Source organism: Chrysochloris asiatica, unplaced genomic scaffold (genome assembly GCF_000296735.1).
Source record: "Chrysochloris asiatica unplaced genomic scaffold, ChrAsi1.0 scaffold00015, whole genome shotgun sequence".
Classification (NCBI taxonomy): Eukaryota; Metazoa; Chordata; class Mammalia; order Afrosoricida; family Chrysochloridae; genus Chrysochloris; species Chrysochloris asiatica.
The window spans coordinates 14,654,875-14,678,804 of record NW_006408533.1 but is presented as its reverse complement, the minus strand read 5'-3'; the positions used below and the strand labels follow the sequence as shown (position 1 = coordinate 14,678,804).

The 23,930-nt window shown below is 37.6% G+C and overlaps 1 protein-coding gene across 1 annotated transcript in view; it reads right to left on the bottom strand.

Annotated features, from left to right (window-relative positions):
* ASXL3 (additional sex combs like 3 (Drosophila)) overlaps positions 1 to 23,930 on the bottom strand; it is a 213,655-nt gene that overhangs the window by 76,093 nt on the left and 113,632 nt on the right. The window contains exon 7 of the mRNA XM_006835133.1: positions 10,438 to 10,601. Coding sequence (XP_006835196.1) covers positions 10,438 to 10,601 — 164 coding nt within the window. The remainder of the gene's footprint in view (positions 1 to 10,437; positions 10,602 to 23,930) is intronic.

Sequence of the window (23,930 nt, the reverse complement as noted above, 5' to 3'; positions counted from 1 at the left end):
ATATCTTTAATCCTTTTGAATTTTTATACTCTGTTAGGTAAATTGACATTTCATTATACACACTATTTGTGAAATAAAATAACAGTATAATTTTAAAATCAATATATACAGTACATAGAGCAATCTCTAAGAGGTCCTGAGTTATTGCAAATGTATGAGCTATTTCCATGGAGGAAAAAGATGGAAAGCTCTTTCCCATTTGCATTTATAAAGGCTGCATGACTTCTTTAAATATATACACTGATGCCAACAGAGCCATCAGAAATCAATAAATCACATTCTCATACGCTGTAAAATGGCTGACATACACATTCATTTTCCTGATCCAAAATTCTCTGCAAAAGGGACTGTGTAAATGTTCCATTTTAGTTTAATGACATTCTCCACAGTTAAGATTATGTGCATTATTGCCAGTGAGTGCTAAATCCTGAAGAGCTCAAAGCCAGACGGAGGTTTAAAGAGCCTGCACGGTCTATAGCCTTCTGTGTTGAGTGAGCACACAGACCGGGGATGCAGATAGGAACGCACACCAAAATTGGGAGATGAGCAAGAATGGACTGAAATGCTCTTATTATGTAAATAAGCATAATTTATTTAGAAGTAATTGGGGGATGGAATAACAAGTATTTGGAGAGGTGGTCCTGATTGTCCTCATACCACTCATGGAGGCAGAGATGAGCATCTAAAAAAGGATAGGGATGACAGAGGTGACAACAAACTATTCATCAGCGAGGTTCAATTTGAAAGTGTAATAAAAGCCTAAATATGACTCCACTTCAGTTGACATTTATACTACCAGCTGCTATATATTTTTAAAAGGTCACAAAATTGTTGTATGTAGACACAGTTCATAAAGTACAAATTCTAAAGAAAGAAGGGATCTGCTACATATAACCCAGGAGGTTCTAAAAATTCTCCAAGCACATCTAACAGAAAGCAATATACAAAGGCAAGTCTGGTTATAACCCAGGCATTGTATTAAGCCAATACTTCTTATGTGAACTGAATGAAGGATTACCTATCCATCTACCACCTACCTCTTCACTAGCAATGACCAGTGTTGCTCTGACCCTTGAATTTTTTGTCTTTATTCACTTTACCAAACTACTGTGCTCAAGGAGATGACTTTTGACCCATATGCTTACCTAAACTGGATCCTAACAGGAGTGTGTCATTCTGAGACTCTATAACACTTCATTAACAAACCTTTGTCATTCTCTGGAGCCTCCCTTAACTCTATGCTCTCTGACATTATTTTCCTCTCTCTCCAATCTGTGCACCATAATCAACCATTCCAACAAGTATCTTCCAAGTCTACATTTCTGAAATACTTCAATCTGAGCCTTTATCAATCTACAACCCATAAAAAAAAAAAAGTCCAACATCTATTATACCTGTTACCAAGCTAAATACAAAAATATTTAGCATTATTGGGGTGAAAAATACACACTAAACTAACTTTGCGTACTGAGCTATAACCTCATGTGGGTCTCTCCAATGCTACTCAGGAACTACTTCTTCAGGTTGAATTGCTTGAGTCCATAAAGAGGTTTTCCAAACCTTTTTATTCTCCTAAAACCCTAATCTTCTGGTCTCTGAGCACACACCACCACTATCCAGCTGAAAACTCTACACTTTCTACTATGATTTTGCATTTAGTTAGATTCTTCACCCTTCTTTCCTATTTCCCTTCAGTCTCAGAAATCAGTACATTGTGTTCTTAAGCAAGTTTCTCTAATCTTGTCCCTCTACTCCGAAATTTGGGGAAAGAAATCGCATCCTTTTTTTCATCTACATTCAATTTTGCTCATCAACTGTCCCCTTATTTGTAGGGGGAAAACATGCTTAAGTACACTCTAGCTTTAAAAACTTACCAATCCTTTACTATTCTCATATGTGCAATAAACACTGTCTAAAGGCTGCATTCAATTTCTCCTCCCTCAAAATCAATTACCAACTCCTGATTATTTTATTCCCAAAATGCCTCATGATTTAGGCCATTCTTTTCCATTCCATAAAGGCTTCAGCTAAATTTATTGTTGCTTAGAACTGCTGTACTAGCCTTATAACTGACTTGCTCGGCCTATATATTCATTTATTTATTCAGGAAACATTCACTGAGCAACTTACTAGGCACGAGGCACAATGTGGAAGAAAAACAAAGCCACTGTCCTGGAGCTTTCATTCTCATGAGGAAAATAAATACAAGAGCTAATTACAGACCATGAGAAGTAGAAGGGAAAGAGATCAACCTAAAACTGGACTGAGAACAACCAAAAAATGATACTTCAGACAGGAGTGAAAGCAAAAAAAAAGCCTCTCAAAGGAGATAATACTGAGAGCTGGTGGATGGAAAGTGTAAAGGCTAATAGACAGGAAATGGTTTAGTCTTGAAGGACAGAAAGGAAGACAGTGTGTCTGAACCACAGCAAAAGAGAAAGGGAGGGATCATTTACGGTACTCCTCCCAAAGGTACAATCTCTGAATGTAATCACAATCTATGCTTCACTCCTTTTGCCACAGCTTTCCTTCTAAAATGTAACTTTCAGTAGATGTCATGTTCCAAAAGTAAACTTCTAGTAAGTTCTATAATGCATAAATGACATATGATACCTTTACATTGTGATTGTAATAATCTCCATCTCTAGCCTCAACTTACTTATCCTTCATTCTAGTTACCTCATTATTTGTTGACAGACATCATCATATACCTTCTGACTTTGTGTCTTGAAAATAAGGGACATCATGCAGCGGGAAGAACTGACCTTGGAATTAGTCAAACCTGCATTCAAGTTCTGGCTTCCATGTTTGTATCTGGAAGAAGTTGAATCAGTCTTCTTTCCCTGAACCTCAGTTTCACATGGATGAAATGAGGTAAAGAACATTGACCTTTTTGAGAGCTATTGTAAGGATTGGAGTCTGTGCTTGCAGGAAACAAGTGATCTGCCACCAGCTAAATTCACCCAGAACCTGGCAATCTACTTTTAAAAGGTCACAGCCATTGAAAACCCTCTTAGAAGTACAGTTCTACTCTGAAACCCATAGTACAGCCAGAATGCTTTTAGAAGCGAGGGCGGTAAGACTTTATCTCATGTACATTAGACATATTGTCAGGAGAGATCAAGTCGCTGAAGAAGGACATTAAGCTTGGTAAAGCAGAGGGACAGTGAAAAAGAGGAAAATTCTCAAGTAGATGGACTGACGTAGTGGCTGTAACAATGGTGCAATCCCGAGCTGTGCTTTGTTTTGCTGTACATAGAGTCACTCTGAGTCAAACTGAATCAAAGACACCTAATAACATCATTATCATCAATAGGAACAGAAGGAAATGCACACAAATATGGGAGGCAAATAGAGGATTGGTGCCACGAAGAGATCACTGAGGAACCAAGAAAGAAAATCTGAAAGGTACACGACTGTCCCTCAGAGTGGAGAGACAGAGAGACTTTCCCTAGAGCCAACACCCTGAATTCAGACTTCCCATCTCCTTAACTGTGAGGAAATAAATTAACAGTTCACTGACATCACCACTTGTGGTATTTTTGTTGTAGCAGCACTAGGAAGGTAAGACATTGTCCTTCCTCACACCACTAGAATTTACTTACATCGATATCATTCCACTTCCTCAATAGGTTCATCAGTCAGGAGTCCTAACAGAGACAGATAGCTCACTCAAGTTATGATCATTTGAAGAGAGTAAAGTGACCAATTATAAAGGTATGTTCAGGGAGCAGCAAAGTTATATAAAATAGTGCAGTTAACTGGGCTTTTAGTGGGGAAGGGAGTATTTGACCTGTAGGTTAAGGAAGGGCTAGGACAGGGAATGGGGCGCAAAGAGGGGCTATTATTGAAGAGAGCTGGTTAGTACAGCAATTCATACCCTCCATCTTCCTCCACTGCCAGTCCATGCACTGGACTGCAAGGTCAGTTTGAACTACAAGGTCAGTGGTTGAAGCTCACCAGCTGTTCCTTGGAACCCCTGTACCTGGTTGCTATGAGTTGGAACCGACTCAATGGCACTCAACAATAACAACATCTTCCTTCCAGTAGTAATTGAAAGTCCTGGTGTGGTGCTGTATAATAAAGCACTGGACTGCAGGCCTGTTTAAAATGCAAGGTCAGTAGTTCAAACTGACCAGCTGCTCCTTGGAAACCCTATACAGGGTTGCTATGACATGGAACCGACTGGACAGCACTTAACAACAGCAACAATCTTCTTTCCAATTCTTGGGACTTCCCTTAAGCTAAATCCAACCACGGCCTGAGGGACTTTTCATCTCCCTCTGAACAATCCAGGCCCCTAAGCTTAGAGCAATGCAGACCCGTCTAGAGAGGAGGCAGGGAAACCAGGATGGCCCAGAATGGGATCACATAGCCTAGTAGGGCCCTTGGCACCTCTGTGGAAGGGAAGCAAGATCTAAGGAAGAGTTTCAGAGCTGGAGCATGGTGAGGGAGGCATAGCACAAAGGAATTGTCTGGTGTGCAATGAAACCACTCAAGCAGGACTGGAATCTGTCTTAAGCAAAGTGGGTAGATGTGGCCTTCCATTCAGAGTCACAGTCTGAGTACCATGAAGAACTCATTAATATGGGAGACATGGCAACTAAAATGCAAAGTTGGCTACCTTCAAGGGACTGCATAAATATTTAGATAAATTAAGGGTGATAGAGGAGTCCTGGTGTGGCGCTGTGGGCTAATGCGTCAGACTTCAAAGTCATTTGAACAGCAAGGTCAGTGGTTCAAGCTCACCAGCTGCTCCTTGGAAACCCTATACAGGGTTGCTATGGGTCAGAATTGACTCGATGGCACTTAACAACAACAAGGGTGATAGAAGTTGAATTTCTTACTGTCAGAGAAGTAAGAGTACAGGAAGGAAGACAATCAGCATGAACTCTGGAGTACTGAATTAAAATGGGAGGTATCAATGTAAACTGTTGCTTAAAATATATTAGATATAGAAATGAGTAGAAAGATAAATTCCATTGTGATTATATATGCTTATGTGAATAGGTTCTTGTATTTTTTTTTGCTATACAATGTTCCTTGCCTCAAAAACAGTGGCAGGAGAGATGTCCTACATCTGGAAGCAGCATAGCACACCTCTTACTGGATCTTGATTTCAAAATAGTTTTCTCCACTAAAGGGAACTAGAGCTCCTTGGAGAAAGGGCTAGTTCCAGGACTGGTGTAGAGAAAAAGTACAAGTTGAGATAGAAACACATTAATGTATTTAAAAGGAAGAAACTGTTCAGAGAACAATGGAGATGCATCAAAGGACATAGAACTAACTTGAAGGGTCTCCCATTGGCCAGATGTGGACAATGTGAGAAGCAAAATTAAGATAGTAACTGTAACCTGATGAGAATAATAAATCTATGCAAATATAAACAAATGAATACGTGGAAATTTTAAGGCGGGACAGAGTAGTTATACAGATTAAAAGCACCCTGGTAGCACTGCATTATTAGTTGGGTTGCTAACCACAAGGTCAGCAGTTCAAATTTACCAGCTACTCTGTTGGAGAATGAGGCTTTCTGCTCCTGTAAAAACTTATAGCCTCAGAAACCCTGCAAGAGTTACTGAGCCAGAAAAGACTCAACGGCACACTACTACCACCTCACAAAATATTATTAAATTATAAAGAGGGAAAATAACAGCATAATCAAAGAATTAAGTGAACACGTACTATCTACTAGACTGTAAGGAGAAGAGCACAGGATTATTTGTGGCATCCCTCCCAAAGGTGCAGACACTGAATCTAATCAATAGCAAGTATCACAAATGAGCTTCATAGTCTTAAAGTTTATAGTCAAAGCCACGAAGACTGAATAACTCTTTCAGATTAAAGGAGATTACAGTCATGTGACAAGTAACTGGAACAGCAAATTTTGTCCTGGATTTTGTTGCTAAAAGTGACATTACTGGAACAACTGGCTAAACCTGAATAAGGTCAAAGAACCGCATGGTAGCAATAATCACTAGTAATGCCCTGATTTTGATTAGCTGTGTAATTTATAGGAAAATATACCCTTAATGTCATAATGTAATGGGGTGTGGTGGGTATCTTTTCAGGCTGGACAATTATTCTCAGTTTAATTTCAAATGTTCTAAAAGTTCATGATTATGCAATTTAGGAAAAAAAAAAAACAACAACAAGAGAATACCGGCCCTCCTGATATAGTAGTCCATAAAAGTGTTAGCCTCCTGAGCACAAAAGTAAAGAAGATTGTAGGGTATTGGAGATGGGGGAACAAAAAAGAACTGCATCCCCAAAGATGTCCACCTGATACCACTGCCTGTATAAGGCCGCCATATTGATGGACCTCTTATGGACTGGAGAGTCTCTATTTCTTAATTCTCACACAAGAAGTTCTGGTAGTATAATGGTGATGAGTCAGGCTGCTAACCTCACGTTCAGATTGAAACAACCAGCTGTTTCATGAGAGAGAGATGAAGGCTTTCTGCTCTCGGAAAGATTTACAGCCTCAGAAACCCTGTACAGGGTGTCTCTGTGAGTCGGAACCAATCCATGGTACACTACTGCTCACACACCTCCTGATCTACGCTTGCTCACAAAAATATATATTCCTTTGGGATGATTGGCATGTCTTCCAATATCATCGGATTTTATAGCTAAAACAATAATCTAAGTATATTTGATCCCTTATCCCATCTTGTCGTCTCAAGCCCTGAATAAATGAATCATTTTCTAGACTTTTCACGTGGAAGAAATCTTTCAACTGAACATGGCAAATACCAAACTCATCACTTACCTCACTTCAGTGGGCACTGTTAGTTGCCTACCAAACATTATTTCTTAAAAGATGCTTGGTAAGCAACTAACACCCACCTTGCATCTCACATCCCTTAATCAAACTTCCTAAAACCCAGAGGATTAAAGTAACCTTGACCTCTACCTCAGAGTACCAGGTGCTTCATGTGATGCTGACTCAACTTGTCTGCTCCATTCAGTAAGGTAAGAGTTTTGAGTCCACCTTGAGTGGGATTACAAAAGGAGAGCTCTAAATTTGTTCTTAGGTGCTGACAGACCCACAGAGTCTCTCTGTTCTGAAAAGTTACCCTAGATACAATCTCTACTCACCTCTTAACCTTTAACAGCCCAATCCCACAGGCAATCTGTCATCTATACCTACTCATTCTGGACTGAAAATATGTCTGGAATTCATTCCTTTCTTTTCATTCCCAGGGCAAATGCCCAAGGTCAGAGCTTTATCAAATATCTCAACTACTCCAATTGTCTCTTAACCAGTCTTTGCTGTCTTATCTCTTTGCCTGTCTAACTGATTATCCCTGGGACCACTATTTTCAAGGAGGAAATAAGGACTGTATTTTGCTTATTCTTTGGATCCTCCTTCCCTGTCTAAGTCTAGTTCTCAAAATCTTTAATTATTCCAAGCATTCAGTTTTTTCTTTGAAAAATAGTTGGTGGTACCCACTGATTTCAGAAAACATTCAAAGAGCTTAGGCTGCAACCAGGTTATCAAGGTTATAAACTTAATCTCTCCTCCAGCAAAAAAGTCCATTAAATTTCCCTTTTAAGATGTTCCAGTCATACTGAAGTACTGAATATTCTAGAACACAAAAAGCAAGTCTTTGTAAATGACACCCTCTCACTCTGTAAAATTCCCTTCCCTTAGCTCTATTTATGAAGCACATACCAGTCCTCCAAGATCCAATTTAAGAATCCTTCCCACCACAGAATCTTCTCCAATGCTACTTTCAGATTAAATTTCTTCATTCCTTATGCATTTTCAGGATTCTCTTTATACTTCCATAGAACATTTATGTGATTATTCCTGATCTTACACAAATTTTGGTGCAGATCTCTTGGGTTATTAAACTTCTTTCATAGTTCTAAGCAACATGGATCTCAGTGAGGTGGTCTTTACTGGTCTACTTTTCTTTCACAAGATCTACCCTTGGATCTTCCATACACAGCAAAGTATATAGCATACAACAAATGCTTAATAAATATTTCTTGACTAAATAATTTCCCAGTTGACTAAATGTTATTTGAGGTAAGTACTGTGTTTTACTCAAGCTTATTTTTCTGTGTGACTAGAAAAAACTGAGTAATAAACAGGCTAAATAATATATTGAGTTTAGACTCTGGTCTCTATAGTATTTGGCTAAATTTAGGATATTTTGCAATTTCTTCACTCAAAAATGATTTACTGAACTTTCATTCATCAGAATATACATGCCAAACTTTATTCCAGGATCTGAAGATTGACTTGTAAACAGGAAAATGACACATATGTTGAAATGGAGGAAACATGTGTAAACAAATAAATCAATAGCCAAAAAAGTTTTCTGTAATGACTCAATTATATTCTCAGTCACACAAACTTGAAACTTGAGAATCATCAGTGACTTCTCCTTATACCTTGCTTCAAATGTTATTTGACAAAATGTAAAATTGCTCCCATTGCATGATGATGATGATTGCATTATCCTCCTCATCTTGAATTTCAATGCTGTTCCCCAAATTCAAGTCCTCATTATATCTTTGGAACAACTAAAATTGCTTTCTAACTATTCCTCCATTTTCATGGTTCCCATCCATGAGCCATTAGCATTTAGTACTGCCAGAATAATATCTTTAAAAAGCAATGCTCTTATTGCATTTTGTTCTCCTCAAAAGACCTCAATGGCTTTGCACTGCAGACACAGGGAGACACTGTTCAGACACTTGAGCCTCATACTCAGGGAGTCTTCCAAAATCTGGTTCCAATCTGTTTTTCCCTATTCATTTGTACTGTCACAAGCCAGACTCCCACTATATTTAACTTTGTTTTATATATTTTTTAGTATTTTTGGACCTTTCACTTAATATTTTCCCATACATTTTATTCAAACTCATTTTATCTATATTTCAACAGAGCTCTGGTAGTGTAGTGGTTATGAGCCGGCCTGCTAACCTCAAGGTCAGTTCAGCAGTTCGAAACTACCAGCTAGTTGTTCCATGGGAGTAGATGAGGCTTTCTGCTCCTGTAAAGATTTACAGCCTCAGAAACCCTCTACAGGGTTGTTTTGAGTCAGAACCGACTCCACGGCACAGTACCACCACCATCTATATTTCTGGGTCTAATTAAGAGATATTAAATTTGCCTCTAATTTTTCACTTCTGATTATGAAAAAGCAGTATGTTTTGTGCTTCCTCTTACCCCACTGAAGCTTACCCATTTCTATCTCATATTTAGTTTATTTACAAATACAGTTTATGTATACAAACTAGAGGGTGTTTAAGCATTCAATAAACATTTAGTAAGCATTGACTGTCTATTACCCCAAAGCAACTACAATATGTCAGATTTTTATAGTAAATATTAAATGAATTTTTGTGAGTGAAGACTAACTCCAGGCTAAATGAGCAGTCCCCTAAATTAAATTTTTTTTTTTCTAAATAGGAACAATAATTCCCACCAAGGAGATACACAGGAATGGTAGCAAATGGCTGTTCATCAAATTCTAATTATGTTTGAAAAGGTGGGTAAGTTAGTAGAAACAGAATCACAATAAAAAGTTAAGTTATTCAAAGTAATCTGGAAGTATTGACTCAATCTTGGCCACTTTAATTCACGGATAAATGTATCATTTTGAGATGCAAATTCATAAACATTGCCTTCCAGTTGATAAACATTATGCTCATCAATTGGAAACAATGTCTATGTCAGGATTTATTGAAGTAAGAATCATAATGAAGTTTTCCTAGACACCATCTAATAATTTTTGTGGAATTTCCTACAAGTTCATGTTATGAAATTGTCTTTGCCTTTTATTTTCTAAGGAAACAGCTTCCGATGATGACTGATGCCTGCTTGCATGAGTCTATCTTTGTAGTTCCTCATTTTGGAAGCCTTTCAAAAACACAAAAATACACTTATAACTCAAAGCACTTCCAGTTAATACTAGAAAAAAAGATAAAAGGTGATTATTTATAGGCAATCTTATTCATGATGATAGACTCTCAGTTGCCACTGCAAACATAAATTTTAAATGCTTTTTGGAAAGAGTTGAGAATAAAAACATTTACATAATTTCTTAGAAACCAGGGTTTTTTATTGCTGTACTTGAATATTCCCTCTGGGCAAAGGAGCAGCTACTTCAAAGATTTATTTGATAATGGAATGTTTGATTTCTTTGTTTTCCTTTCCCAATGTGGGTGGGTTCCTTGTTTTCACGCCACAGCAATGTGCCATTATGTAACACTTGAATTGGATCACTATGGAGACTACAAAATGGTGCTGTTTTGGCAGATTAAACAAAGAAACTGATGATAGCAGCAAATATATACAAACACACACAAACGTAAATTACATAAATGTACTACACTATTACAAAATGGTCCATCCATTTCTCAGTCATCTTCCATAACAGCCCTGACTGATAGCAAATGTCTGAAACTTCCACTTACCTGCCTATCTACTTCTGGGAGCAAAAGCAGGAGGTATTGTTGGAAATGCTGAGGTAAGGATGCAAACGTATGTTTATTTATTAATGCTCTCAAGTTAGTGTTGACAAGAATAGATCCTGGGGTTTCTATGTCAATGTCCTCAGCTTTGGTCCATTTCAAGTGCCCTATGAGACACAAGCAAAAGGTATAAATTTACTACAGACTAGGTAGGGAAGCAAAAGTCACATTCACACATATATTCAGTGTTGTTATTGTTGTTAAGTGCCATTGAGTCTGTTCTGACTCATAGCAACTCACTGTAGGGTATCCGAGGAGCAGTTGGTGGGTTTGAACTGCTGACCATGTGGACAGCAGTTCTGATAGCAGCACACCTGTACCAAGACTCCATATATTCAATAATACGGTCAATCCTATCCATTCTAAATATTCAAAACTAGAAATTGCCAAAGCTTCTTTCATTATGTTTTCGTTTTGCCTTGTTAGCTTCAATTTTCATAATGTATTCGTTACTCTATATTTAACTCAACCTAGTACCAGGTCCAGATAAAGAAGTGCTTTAATTATGATCTTTCAATCAGTTAAGTAAACAGTGGAAGCACAAACTATAGCAACCAACTTCTACCAATTTTAGACTGAATTTTAAGAATGGTGCTGCTAATATTAATAAATGATTAACAATAATAACTAAAAGATTCTCATTAAGGGAATTTCTGAGGGTGTTAATTTAAAAAAGCATCTTTAATGAAGCACTAGTAAGGTCTGAAACACACATTTCTTCTGAAGGACAACTCTACAACTCAAGGCACACTGACCTCCAATAATGTAGGTTGAGTTCAAAACTCAAAACTATGACACACAAGAAAATAAACTGCCAGAATGGGTAGTTAGCTGATGTCACACTGATACTCATAGTTCCTCGAACTGAGAGAATCACTTGAATGAGATAATTTTTTGTTAAGTGCCGTCAAGTTGGTTCTGACTTACAGTGACCCTGAATAGGGTTTCCAAGGTTATAAATCTTTGCAGGAGTAGAAAGCCTCATCTTTCTCGCTGGTGGGCTCAAACCGCTGGCTTTGTAGTTCGCAGCCCAGTTTTTAAGTCTCATGAGCTAAACCTAGCCCAATACCTATTTTGGCAAATACGGTTTTGCTCTGTTTTTGAGGACAGACATGCCACATGTTTATATGCTGTCTATGCTTGCTTGTAAACTGTAGTACAGAGGTGAACTGTTATGGAGTTTGCCAAGGGCCAGAGCACAAATATTTAGAAAAGACTAAAATACCTACTCTGTGGCCTTTAACAGAAAAATGTTTACAGACCCCAATTTTAGATTATTAAAAACAAAAGGAATAAACCCCATTATGAAAAATACAGGACATTATGAAGAAAGAATAAGCAGATGTGAAACAAAACCAATCAGAAATTCTAAAATTTTACTGTTTACAAATCTGAATTAAAAACCCAGAAGAATACTGAGTAAGTGAAAATATGAAGTTGAGGAAAATACCAAGAATTCAATATAAAAAATGAATAATTAAGACAAGGTATTATCACATATTTATTGTTGTAGGAGTGGTGTGGCTCTGTAGCATAAGCACTGGACTGCAAAGTCAGTTTGAATCTCAAGGTCGACAGTTCAAACTTATCAACCGCTCCTTGGATATTATACAGGGTCGCAGTGAGTCGGAATTGACTCATCGTGACCCTCTAAAAGGTTTCTGAGGAGCAGCTGGTGAGTTTGAACCACTGACTTTGGGGTTCAAACTGTCCTTGCAGTCCAGTGCTTATTCTACAGAGCCACAAAACACTGAGAATACCAAATGCTCATGAGAATGTGGAGCAACAGGAACTCTAATTCATCTCTTGTTGTTGTTGTTAAGTGCCATCGAGTCGGTACCGACCCATAGCGATTCATCTCTGGTGGGCATGAAATTGGTATAGCCACTTTGGAAGGCAGTCTGGCAATTCTGCACAAAGGTAAACATTGGTTTATCATATGATTCAGTAATTACACTCCTAGGTATTTACCCAAATGAGCTGGAAACCTAGGTCTGCATAAAAACTTGTATAAAAATGTTTATAGTAACCTTATTCATGGTAACTGATAATTGGAAGCAATCAAGATGACCTTAAATCAGTGGATGAGTAAACAAACTATGGTACATTCATACAGTGTAGTATTACTCAATGATAAAAAGAAATAAGCTATCAGGACACAAAAATATTTACCAGAATCTTAAAAACATATTGCTAAGTAAATGAAGTCATTCTGCAAAAACTGCAGAATGCTGTAAGATGCCAATTATATGACATTCTTGAAAAGATAAAACTAGAGAGACTGTGAAAGATGTCTGATTGCCAGGGGTCCAGGAAAGGAGGGAGGGGCAGAACATGTGAAGCACAAGGCATTTTAAGGACAATGAAACTATTCTTTGTGATACTGTAATGGTGGATACACGAAATTATACATTTGTCAACCCAATAGAACTATAACACCAAACATTAGTCCTAAGGTATACCATGCACTTTAGTCATTAACAGTGTATCAATGTTAGTTCATTGATTGAAAAACTAAATAAGCTGTTGTCACTGTTGTTAAGTACCTTTGGGTTGATTCCAACTCACAGGGACTCTACGTACAACAGACTGAAATGCATCCTGGTCTTGGCATTATTCTCACAAGTGTTGCTACACCCATGTTGCAGTGACTGTGTCAATCACCTGGTTAACAGTCCTCGTCTTTTGTCCCTGGCCCTCTATTAAGCATGATGTTCTTCTCCAAGGCACAGGATAACACGTTCAAAGTACATGAGACTAAGTCTTGTCGTCCTCACTTTTTCCAAGACTGATTTATTGTGCCTTCTGGCAGTCCATGCTATTGTCAATATTCTTTGCCTACCCCATAAGGCATCAATTCTTCTTCAGTCTTCCTTACTAATTATCCAGCTGATGCTCCTACATGCTATAGAGTTGGCTTCAACTCATAGCAACCCTGTTTATGGTTTCTGAGGCTGTAAATCTTTATGGACGCAGACAGCCTCATCTTTCTCCCATGGAGTGCTGGTGGATTTGAACTACTGACCCTGTAGTTAGGAGTCCATCACATAACCCTCTGTGCTATTAGGGTTCCTTCATATGTATATGAGGCTGTGTTAGGCACGCTTTAGTCTTCAAAGTAATATCTTAGCTTTTTAACACTTTAAAGAGGTCTTTTGCAGATTTGTCTAAGATGGGAAGGAATTATGAAAATCAGAGCACTATAAACCTCTGGTGTTGTTTAGGAATAAGATAAGAATTCCTTCTTAATGTTACTAAAATTCAGTAGATAGATATTGGGAAAAAAAACCCAGAAAACTACTTATAACTTACAAATAAATAATACAGGGAAACCCAATCAATAAACTGGAAGGTGCAAATGTAGAGAAAAAAATGATAAAGTAAAATTAAGTCAAATAATCACAATAAAGGTAAATGATTTTCAAACAAGATAAAACATAATAACTACTTATATAAGAGATACATATCTCTTATTTATAAGTGATATTAAAATTCATATAGTGAGGAAGAAAATGAATTAAGGATATAAGAAATATACCTACGTTTCAGTTATCAACTAACTTGCTATTTAACATTTCAAATTTACAACAAAATAAAATATCCTATCAGACTATTTTGCATATTAATGGCATATCTAACAATAACAAATGCCAAGGAATGAGGCCAGAGTAACACTGACTATGATGGCTAAGGTTATGTGTCAACTTGGCTGGCCATGATTCTCAGTGATTTGGCAGTTATGTGATGGTTTGATGTGGCCATCCACGATTTTCACATAGCATTGATTTTCACCTAGTCTTTGAAACCTAATGATGCTGATAAGTGAAGAATGAGTGCACTAAACAGAATTTTTAAACTACAAAAATGTCATACTACACAGAGTAAATAGTGATGCATGCTCAACCTTTGAACAACTGGGCTCGGTGATATAGGGATCTAGGCATAGTTTGAAGAGGGGAAATGATATTAAAATGCTTGACTGTCTTATGAATATTAGTTTCCCTTGCCTACTATTATAAAATAGACACTTGAGTGGGATAGAAACGAATGTTGGGAAACATGATTACAGAAAACTTGTAAGCCTGTCTTCAGCCTATAACTGATTGGATTACCTAAAAGGGGTTCTACAACTTGCCCAGTGAAATAGGCCTCTTGCGGGGCCTTTGCAGAGTATAGGACCTTAGGTGGAATACTGAGTCCCATCCAGAACCTTCTGAGGTGGGACATCTGCACTAGAAAGGACAAACAGACCATCCTGGAGCAGCTAGAGCGACAGAAGATACATCTTCAAAGAAAGATTAGCAGGAAAATCTCCAAACAAAAATTTAAAGTATGAGTGGCTACTATAAGAACAAGTAAATAATGAGTGGAATGCGAGACCTTATCCAGAGAAGCAGCAACACCAAAGATGGAAGCAGAGATGGGGACATGGAAATGGGGAGCGGATGAGGACTCTAGATTTATGAGAAGAGATGGACTAAGAGATAGTGGCCAGGAGACAGACTTACAGATTATGCCCTTTGGTGGTGTAAATTATTATATATGACTGAGTGTTGTTGTTTTTTTGTTTTGTTTTGTTTTTAAAAAAGCTAAAGTGAATAGAGAAAAATACTGTTACCTTATGGTACATGGAGGGGATTGTAATCATTGTGATAAAACAAGTTATATGATTTATTGAATGTAAAACTGATGAAACACACACACGCACACACACACAAAAGAACAGACAAAATAAATGTAAATTTTGAAACAACAACAAAATTTTTTTTTAACATCTCCATTAAAATATAGATCTTGGCTGATAGCAGAGAATTCTAGAAAGATGTTTACTTGTGCTTTATTGACTATGCAAAGGCTTTCAACTGTGAGGATCATGACAAGCTGTGAATAACACTGTGAAGAATGGAAGTTCCAGGACAGCTAATTGTGCTCAAGAGGAACCTGTACATCAGGGTGGGGAAATTTTTTTCTGAAAAAAATTATAACATCATTCGCAGGCCAGACAAAAACATCTATCTGAAAATTAGCTTGTAATGTCTGAAGTCCTGGAGTGGCACTGTGGGTTAATATGCTAGACTGCAAAATTGGTTTGAACTGTGAGGTTAGTTGTTCAAGTTTACCAGCTGCTCCTCAGAGACCCTATACAGGATCGCTGTGAGTCAGAGCTGGTTCGACAGCACTTAACAACAACAATGTGATGTCTGATACTGCAGATGCCTTGGCAGGGTCAGACCAAATGATTTTGAAGGCCTTATGTGGCCCGCAGGCAGGGTGTCCCCCACCACCCTTGCTGCACACACACACCAAAAGCTAGTTGTTAAAACAAAACAAAGGGATATTGAATAGTTTAAACTCAGGAAAGGTGGCCTCCAGGGATGCATCCTTTCACCGTATTTATTCAAGCTGTAAACTGAGCAAATAATCTGAGATTTTATGAAAAAGAACATGCAGTCAGGATTGAAGGAAGACTCATTTAATAACTTGCAATATGTAGATAATACAGTCTTGATCACTGGAAACAAAAAGGACTTAAAATACCTACTAATGAAGATCAAAGACTACAGTCTTTAGTATGGATTGCACATCAATGTAAAGAAAACAAAAATTCTCTCAAATGGATCAATAAATTACATTATGATAAATGGAGAAAAGATTAAGGTTTTCAAAGACTTTATTTTGCTCGGATTCACAATCAACAATCATGGAAGTACAAGTCAAGAAATTGAATGATATATTGCATTTGACAAATCTGCTGCTAAAGATCTCTTTAAACCTTCAGGAGCAAAGATATTAGTATGAGGACTAAGGTGCACCTGATTCAAGCCATGGTCTTTTCAATAGCTTCATGTGCATGCGAATATATGGCAATGAATAAGGAAGACTTTAAAAACATTTGATGCACTTGAATTAGAAGAATATTAACAGTACCATGGTGTGGTACTGTGGGATAATGCACTAGACCGAAAGGTCAGTTTGAACCACAAGTTCAGTGGTTCAAATTCACCAGCTGCTCCTTGAAAACCCACACAGTCATTTTATGAGGTGGAACCAACTGAAAGGCACTTAACACTTAATTTAATGGGCTGCCAGAAGAACAACTAATCTGTGTTAGAATGCTCCTTGAAGCCATGATGGCACGACTTCATCGCTCATACTTTGTACATGTCATTAGGAGAGCTCAGTCCCTGGATAAGGACATTATGCTTGGTAAAATAGAGGTTTGGCAAAAAAGAGGAAGATCCCCAAGGAGATAGATTGGCACACTGGGGCAGAAGCCATGGGCTCAAATGTAACAATAGTTGTAAGGAGGATGCAGGACCAGCCAGTGTTTTGTTCTGTTGTGCAAAGGGTCACGATGAGTTGAAACTGATTCAGCAACACCTAGCAACAACAGCAACAACTATGTCGATTAAGTATCTGTGGTGTTTTGCGTGGGATAGGTCATTTTTTGACCATGGTAGGAGGGCCATGCTTTGTATTGAACCAGAAGTTTGCTTCCGAAGCCAACCCAACTAGCTTCAGACAGAAAGAGAAATAGGGGGAGGAAATCAGAAAGGAAAAGAGACAAGAAGAGAGAAGTAGCAGAGAGGAGGCGAGGCACTGCCTAAAAAGACTTTAACACTGAAGACAAGAAGAGGTTCAGCAGTGACTCTGCAACATAATCAGTAGTGATAGCCTTGCCAGGGGCTTGTGGAAGTCAGTGGTGACTAGAAATGTGTTGCTAGGAGTACAGCTACAAGAGCTGAACAGAACTTCTAGACTAGCTTTGAACTAGGCCAGTAAACAGTGGAGAGGTCAACGGTGAGAAGCTGAAGGCAGAGAGGTCTGTCCTCAGGGGCCCTAGAGGAGGTCCACATGGTTGAGAGTAGCTGAGAGAGCTGCCCTGCACTGAAGAAAGGAGGAATGTGTTCTCCTCTTGTGCGGAACCTTCTGGATTTTGCCTACATGTTTCCTGATCCTGAGTTGTAACTTGTTACTTCCTTAATAAGCTATTTAACTCTAAGCGTGTTTTATGAATTCTGTCTGGCCATTGCAATGAAATACTGAATTCAGCAGAATGGCTGATGTAAGAACTGTAAAAAGGTTGAGAGTGGAGGTACTTGCGTGACTCACTTTTACCTCATGGGAACCACCTTTGGTCTGATCTTCATCATTATTCCTCTCTCATCCCCTTTAAGTTAGACAGATTCTGACACTACTATTACCATTCTACAACCTCATGACTCGTTCTGTGGACTCTGATTGGAGATGGCTACTCTTGGTTCCTAAGGAGCTCTGGTAGCGTAGTGGTTACGAATCGGGCTGCAAACCTTAAGGTCAGCGGTTCGAAACTACCAGCCGCTCCACGGGAGAAAGATGAGGCTTTCTACTCCCTTAAAGATTTACACCCTCGGAAACCCTGTACAGGGTCGCTATGGGTCGGAACCGACTCGACGGCACTTAACAACAACAACTCTTGGTTCCTAGCTGAGAAATACGCTATACAAATTCTCTTGCATTTGTCTGTTTGGCAGTGTTCAGATATGTCACCTGCAGAATTTACATGTTGTGGCATAGTCATTCCTCTCAAATGACCCAGCAAAGGTTAATCCAGCATAAAAAACTGTCTTCACATGGCCTTCTTCTCCTCTTGTAAGAACACCAGTAACACTGACTCAAACTTGATCAGATGTGAAAACACCAGAAACTTGATCACAAACTTGGTGTGTATTATGACACCTCAAACAGTGCTAAAAATCTGGATTTATAAACTTGCATATATTAAAAAAAAAATTCATACAATATTGTTGCTGTTGTTGTTAAGCACCATTGAGTCGACTGTGATGTATAACAACTCTGTATAAGGTTTCCAAGGAGCAGGTGGTGAGTTTGAACTGAACACATGTGGTTCAAACCAAACTTGAGATTGAGTGCTTAACACCAGATAAGAGAGAAAAAAGTAAAATCAAATTAAAAAAACAAAAAAACCCACATTATTGCAGATGAGTAAGATCATTCCTTTAGTATATAAAAAAAAGTTCACTGGGATGATATAATGACCTTGAATTTGTATCCATTTAAATAGCACAGTCTCAAAATTATAAACAAAATTGAGATGATTAAAAAGAGAAAGTGACATTCCAAACTGCTCTGAAAATAGTAACATACTTTTATGAGAAACTAATAGATAATTCAAAAATTGTCTTCAGAATACAGAAGAATTTGATCAATCTTAAGCCAAGGCAATTAATGGTACTAAACAATTACAGACAGCAACTTTTTTTCAGCCTTTAAGTAACAGTAAGAATTTTAAAAATTGGCAGTGAATCTCAACAAATACTGGAGAATAATATAAAATCCCTCTTCTCGCTCCACGAAAAAATTAAATTAGATTATCAGTAACACAAAATTGACAACTTCCAACCCTCACATTTCCCTATATATCTGGGCACTCAAAAGCATACTTTTAAGTATCACACAAGTCAAAGAAAATAATTTTCAATGGAAATGATAAAATATTTGGATTGTAAAAGGCAATGCTAAAACGTATAAAATTTAGCTCAACTATTTTTAATGACAAATTAGTGCTTTAAATTATGTATTTTAGAAAGTGCAGAAAGATTGAAATTTAAAAGTAAATTCTATAAATCAAAAAGTTAATGGATAACAGAATAAAAAGGATAACAGGATAAAAATAGTGTCCAAAAAGCATAATACTATGAATTCAAAAAATATGTTACAGACAAATAAACAGAAATTGTTTAAAGAGAAAATTTAAATAGACATGTAAAAAAATGTTTAAACTGGATCAATAGGCAAAAATAAAAAAAAATGCCCTACATAGGCAGAAAGCAGAAATTATAATTAGCTTTAGACATAAATTTTAACAATACATTGAAGAACACTGACCATTTAACTTTATACATGTTCGAAAGAGTCCTTTAAGAAAGATTCTTATTTACTACATGAAGTTAATGTAACTGTGATGCTAAAAGAAAGACAATCAAGAATATTAGGAGAGAGAAATTTATCAAGCCAATTTCATTTACAATTTCTAAAAAGAACTGCTGGTCTATCTACTCTTACATCAAAAAAATAAGTAAACTAGGCAAACTCCTAACCGTTGTTAAGAGATGTATATATAGGTGTATGTCTGATGTTTTTTACTATATGCTTCAGTCATTAGTTCATAATTAACAAAAAATATTATACCACAGAGAAAGAAGGATTAGTAGGAAGATTATTTTCTCAACAATGAAAGAAAAGGCAAAGAGAAATATCGAAAAATAAAACAGTTTACTCAATTCTTGTTATATGGCCTAGATTGTTGTTGTTAAGTGTCATCAAGTCAATTCCAACTCATAGCAACCCTGTACAGGGTTTCCAAGGAGCAGCTGGTAGGTTTAAACTGCTAACCTTGTGGTTCCCAGTCTAGTGCTGATCCTTCAGTGCCATACCTGGAGTCCATAGTCTTCTATAAAGGAGTTGAGGCGATTTATTAGAGTGACTCTCATTGGGAAGGTGTTGTTCTTAAGTGCCACACAGTCGGTTCCAACTCATAATGACTCTGTATAGGATTTCCAAGGAACAGTTGGTAGGTTTCAACCACCAACCTTGAGGTTAGCAACCTAGTGCTTATCCTACAGTGCCATATTAGGACTCTGTCATTAGGAATTGTCACTGTGCTGGTGGTGGTTGTCGAGTGCTATCAAACTGATTGCAACTTACAGTGACCCTATATAGAGTTTCCAAAGACCAACTGGTAGGTTTGAACCACTGACCTTGCAGTTAACAGTCCAGTGCCTATCGTACAGTGCCACATCAGAACTCCACTGATTGGGGTAGTATTGAAGAATTCAGCAAAATAAAAAAAACTTTTGAACCATTTGCCATGAGTAATATAAGAAATGTGGAGTTCTGGTGTGTTACTGTAGGATAATCACTGGACTGCAAGTTTTGTTTGAATCGCAAAGTCTGTAGTTCAAACACACCAGCCACTATCTGGAAACCCTGTACAGGGTCACTACAGGTCAGAATTGACTCAACGGCACTTAACAACAACAGTAATAGTATTAGAAGTAGGACACATGTTACTGGTTACAATTTGCTGTGCCTTCAAGTTGGTTCCAACTCATAGTGATACTGTATATGGTTCCCAAGGACCAACTGATAGTTTTGAACTGCTGATCTCATGATTCAACACATTCCAGTGTTGATCCTACAGCGCCATACCATGCGTCAATTTAATATGGCTTCAAATTCTTAAGACCATCACAGAAGAAAGAAATCTCAGATAAGCACATAGATATTATTGTTTTTAAATGCTGTCCAGGCAGTTCTAACTCACAGCGACCCTGTGTAGGATTTCTGAGGAGCGACTGACAGGTTTGAACCGCTAGCCTTGTGGTTATTAGTTCAGCGATGACCCTACAGTGTCATACCAGGAACCCATATATAAATATATCCTGTAGTAAAGGCCCAAAGAAAATCTATTTCAACGATGTCCATCTAAGCAAAAATATGCTTTATAATTCTGGATCCAACATAGAACAGATGAACTTACTATTATTAAGTTTGTTCCCACACAGGATATTTAATTCCATTTTAATTATCCTTACACATGTAATCGTAATTGGCTTAAGAACAATCCAATTATATCTGACTGCCTTATATTATTAAAGCTGGCATCTCATCTTCCCAGAGGAAGAAAAACATAGAGTCATTTTAGTGTTTAATACTGAGACATACTAGAGTCTATGGTAGATGAGGTAAGACGAAAGTTGGTGGAGAAGCAACAATCCAAACTGACACAATAAGAGTCAATGGTATCCAACAATGCACTAGCACTGGATTGATCTAATGATAAAGCAAAGCATGGGCAGTGTGCCCCATGAGAGTCAGGGAAGTGCTCTACTATTTTGAGCAGAGGGAGTTCTAAGGCTACCAATCTGAATGAAGGCTACAGGCTCTAGAGTACTCTTTGATTAGTAGGTCGCTGCTGGCTAAAAGTCTCCAGTTCCCTAGGAGGGAATCCACAAGGGATTTATGTATATCATGCACACAGACAGAGACAATGGCATACAGTCCAACAACAGAAAAGAACACATGCAGAAAGAACAGGGCCAATGATTACAAGATAAACTGCCCAAAGAAATACAGAAAGAGGCCTTCATAGTGTCAAAGAAATTGTTGTTGTTGTTGTTGTTAAGTGCCATCAAGTCCGCACCAACTCAACCACCTCCAAGGAGCGACTGTTGAGTGTGAATTGTTAACCTTCCAGTTAGCAGTCAGTCCAGTGCTGATCCTACAGAGCCACACCTGGACTCCAAAAAATTAGAGAAGAATAATTCTCTAATTATTATTAGCTCAAAGAAGAAAAACAGCCCTCAGAGAGTAAAATGCAAGGGAAAAATATATCAGAAGAAAAAATCTAGTCATCTAGGACATGCGTCATCAGAGTCTTCAAGAATGGTTAAATAATAATAAATATAAAAATAAGGCTACTGGAGATCAATGAATCCATTAAAATATAGTATCAGAATAAGGAGCCATGCAGATTATGGTTATGCAACAGAATGCAAATGTTATCAACCTTGACGCTTCAAAAATAATACAGCTAACAAAACATGGAGGTATAAGAGAAAATGATACTTGATTTCACCATTAATAAAAATATATGAGGGGGTTTCAAAAACTGCGTGGGTAAATGGAATTAAAAATTATGGAATTTGTCCATGAACTTTATGAAGGCCCCTCACACTGACCAATGTAAATGAATAGTTAAAAAGCTACTCAATTTGATTTCAGTTTTTCCTATCTTTAGTATTTTGGGAAAGAACTTCTAAATATAAGTATATTGTGTGACAAAATTAAACAATTCATTTTCTGTTAGTTTTTACTTCAAGTTTTTAAATAATTTAATCTAAATGTAATTTAGTATTTTTAATTAAAATGGCATGATACAATTTTTCTATAATAACCTCTAACTACAGATACATACTAAGCAATGTCAAATAATGTTTATAAAATACTAGGGTAATTTTTTTTAGATGACAGGATTTATAGTTATTCAAATTTTATTTTTATACACTGATTTATTTTGAGTATACAACATTTTATAAAATCAGCAAAGTCGTGACTCTCCACTTTAAAAAGATTAAACCAAATAGAATATACTGGAATGAATCCCAGACCTTGGCCTCTACAAAGGCATTTATTAAAACCTGTTCAAAGATATTCATCAGAAACTTAGAGCTGTTTATTAACATGTACTTTTAAGATCCTAAAGGAGCTCTGGTAGCGTAGTGGTTATGAATCGAGCTACGAACCACAAGTTCAGCTGTTCGAAACTACCAGCTGTTCTGCAGGAGAAAGATGAGGGGCTTTCTGTTCCCGTAAAGATTAACAGCTTCGGAAACCCTGTACAGGGTTGCTATGAGTCGGAACCGACTCCACGGCACACAACAACCACAACAACAACTGTGCAACTGCAGAAGAAGTATAACTAAAAACTGGTTTAGGTCAAAGGTCGTGAATTCAGAGAACTTACATTTTAGCAACGGAGAAATACTAGAAATTAAGGAATAGAAATACCTACATTATCATTTGTTGTTATTGTTAAGTGCCATCGAGTTGGTTCCAACCCATAATGACCCTGTATAGGTTTTCTGAGGAACAGATGGTGAGCTTGAACTACCAACCTTGTGATACAAACCAACCTTGCAGTCCAACACATTAACCCATAGTACCTAAACCCTCACCATCTTTTATAATATATGATGTGTCTTCAAAAACTACATGGAAAAATGTAATTAAAAGAGAATGGAGGAAAAAATCTTTTGCACTGATACATCAGACAAGGGACTAATTTGCAAAATATATAGGAACCTACAACATTTCTACAAGAAAAGGACAAATAACCTAATTAAAAAACGGGCATAGGACATGAATAGAAACTTCACCAAGGAAGAGATCCAGGCAGACAACAAACATATGAAGAAATGTTCACGAACACTAGCCATTGTTGTTATTGTTAGGTGCCATCGAGTCAGTACTGACCCATAGCGACCTTATGTACAGCAGAATGAAACACTGCCCCATCCTGGGCCAACCTCACTACCATTACCACGCTTGAGTCCATTGATACTGCAATTTGGCCAATCCATCTCATTGGGAGTCTTCCTCTTTTTCTCTGACCCTCTACCTTATCAAAAATGATATCCTTCTCCAGTGACCGGTCCCTCCTAACAATATGTCTGAAGTATGAGAGATGAAGTTTAGCCATCTTGGACTCCAAGGAGCACTCTGGCTGCACTTCTACCAAAACGGATCTACTGGTTCTTTTGGCAGCCCTTGGCATTTTCAATATTCTCCTCCAACACTGTAACTCAAAAGCATCAATTCTTCTACAGTCTTCCTTATTCACTGTCCAGCTTTCACATGCATATGAGGTTATT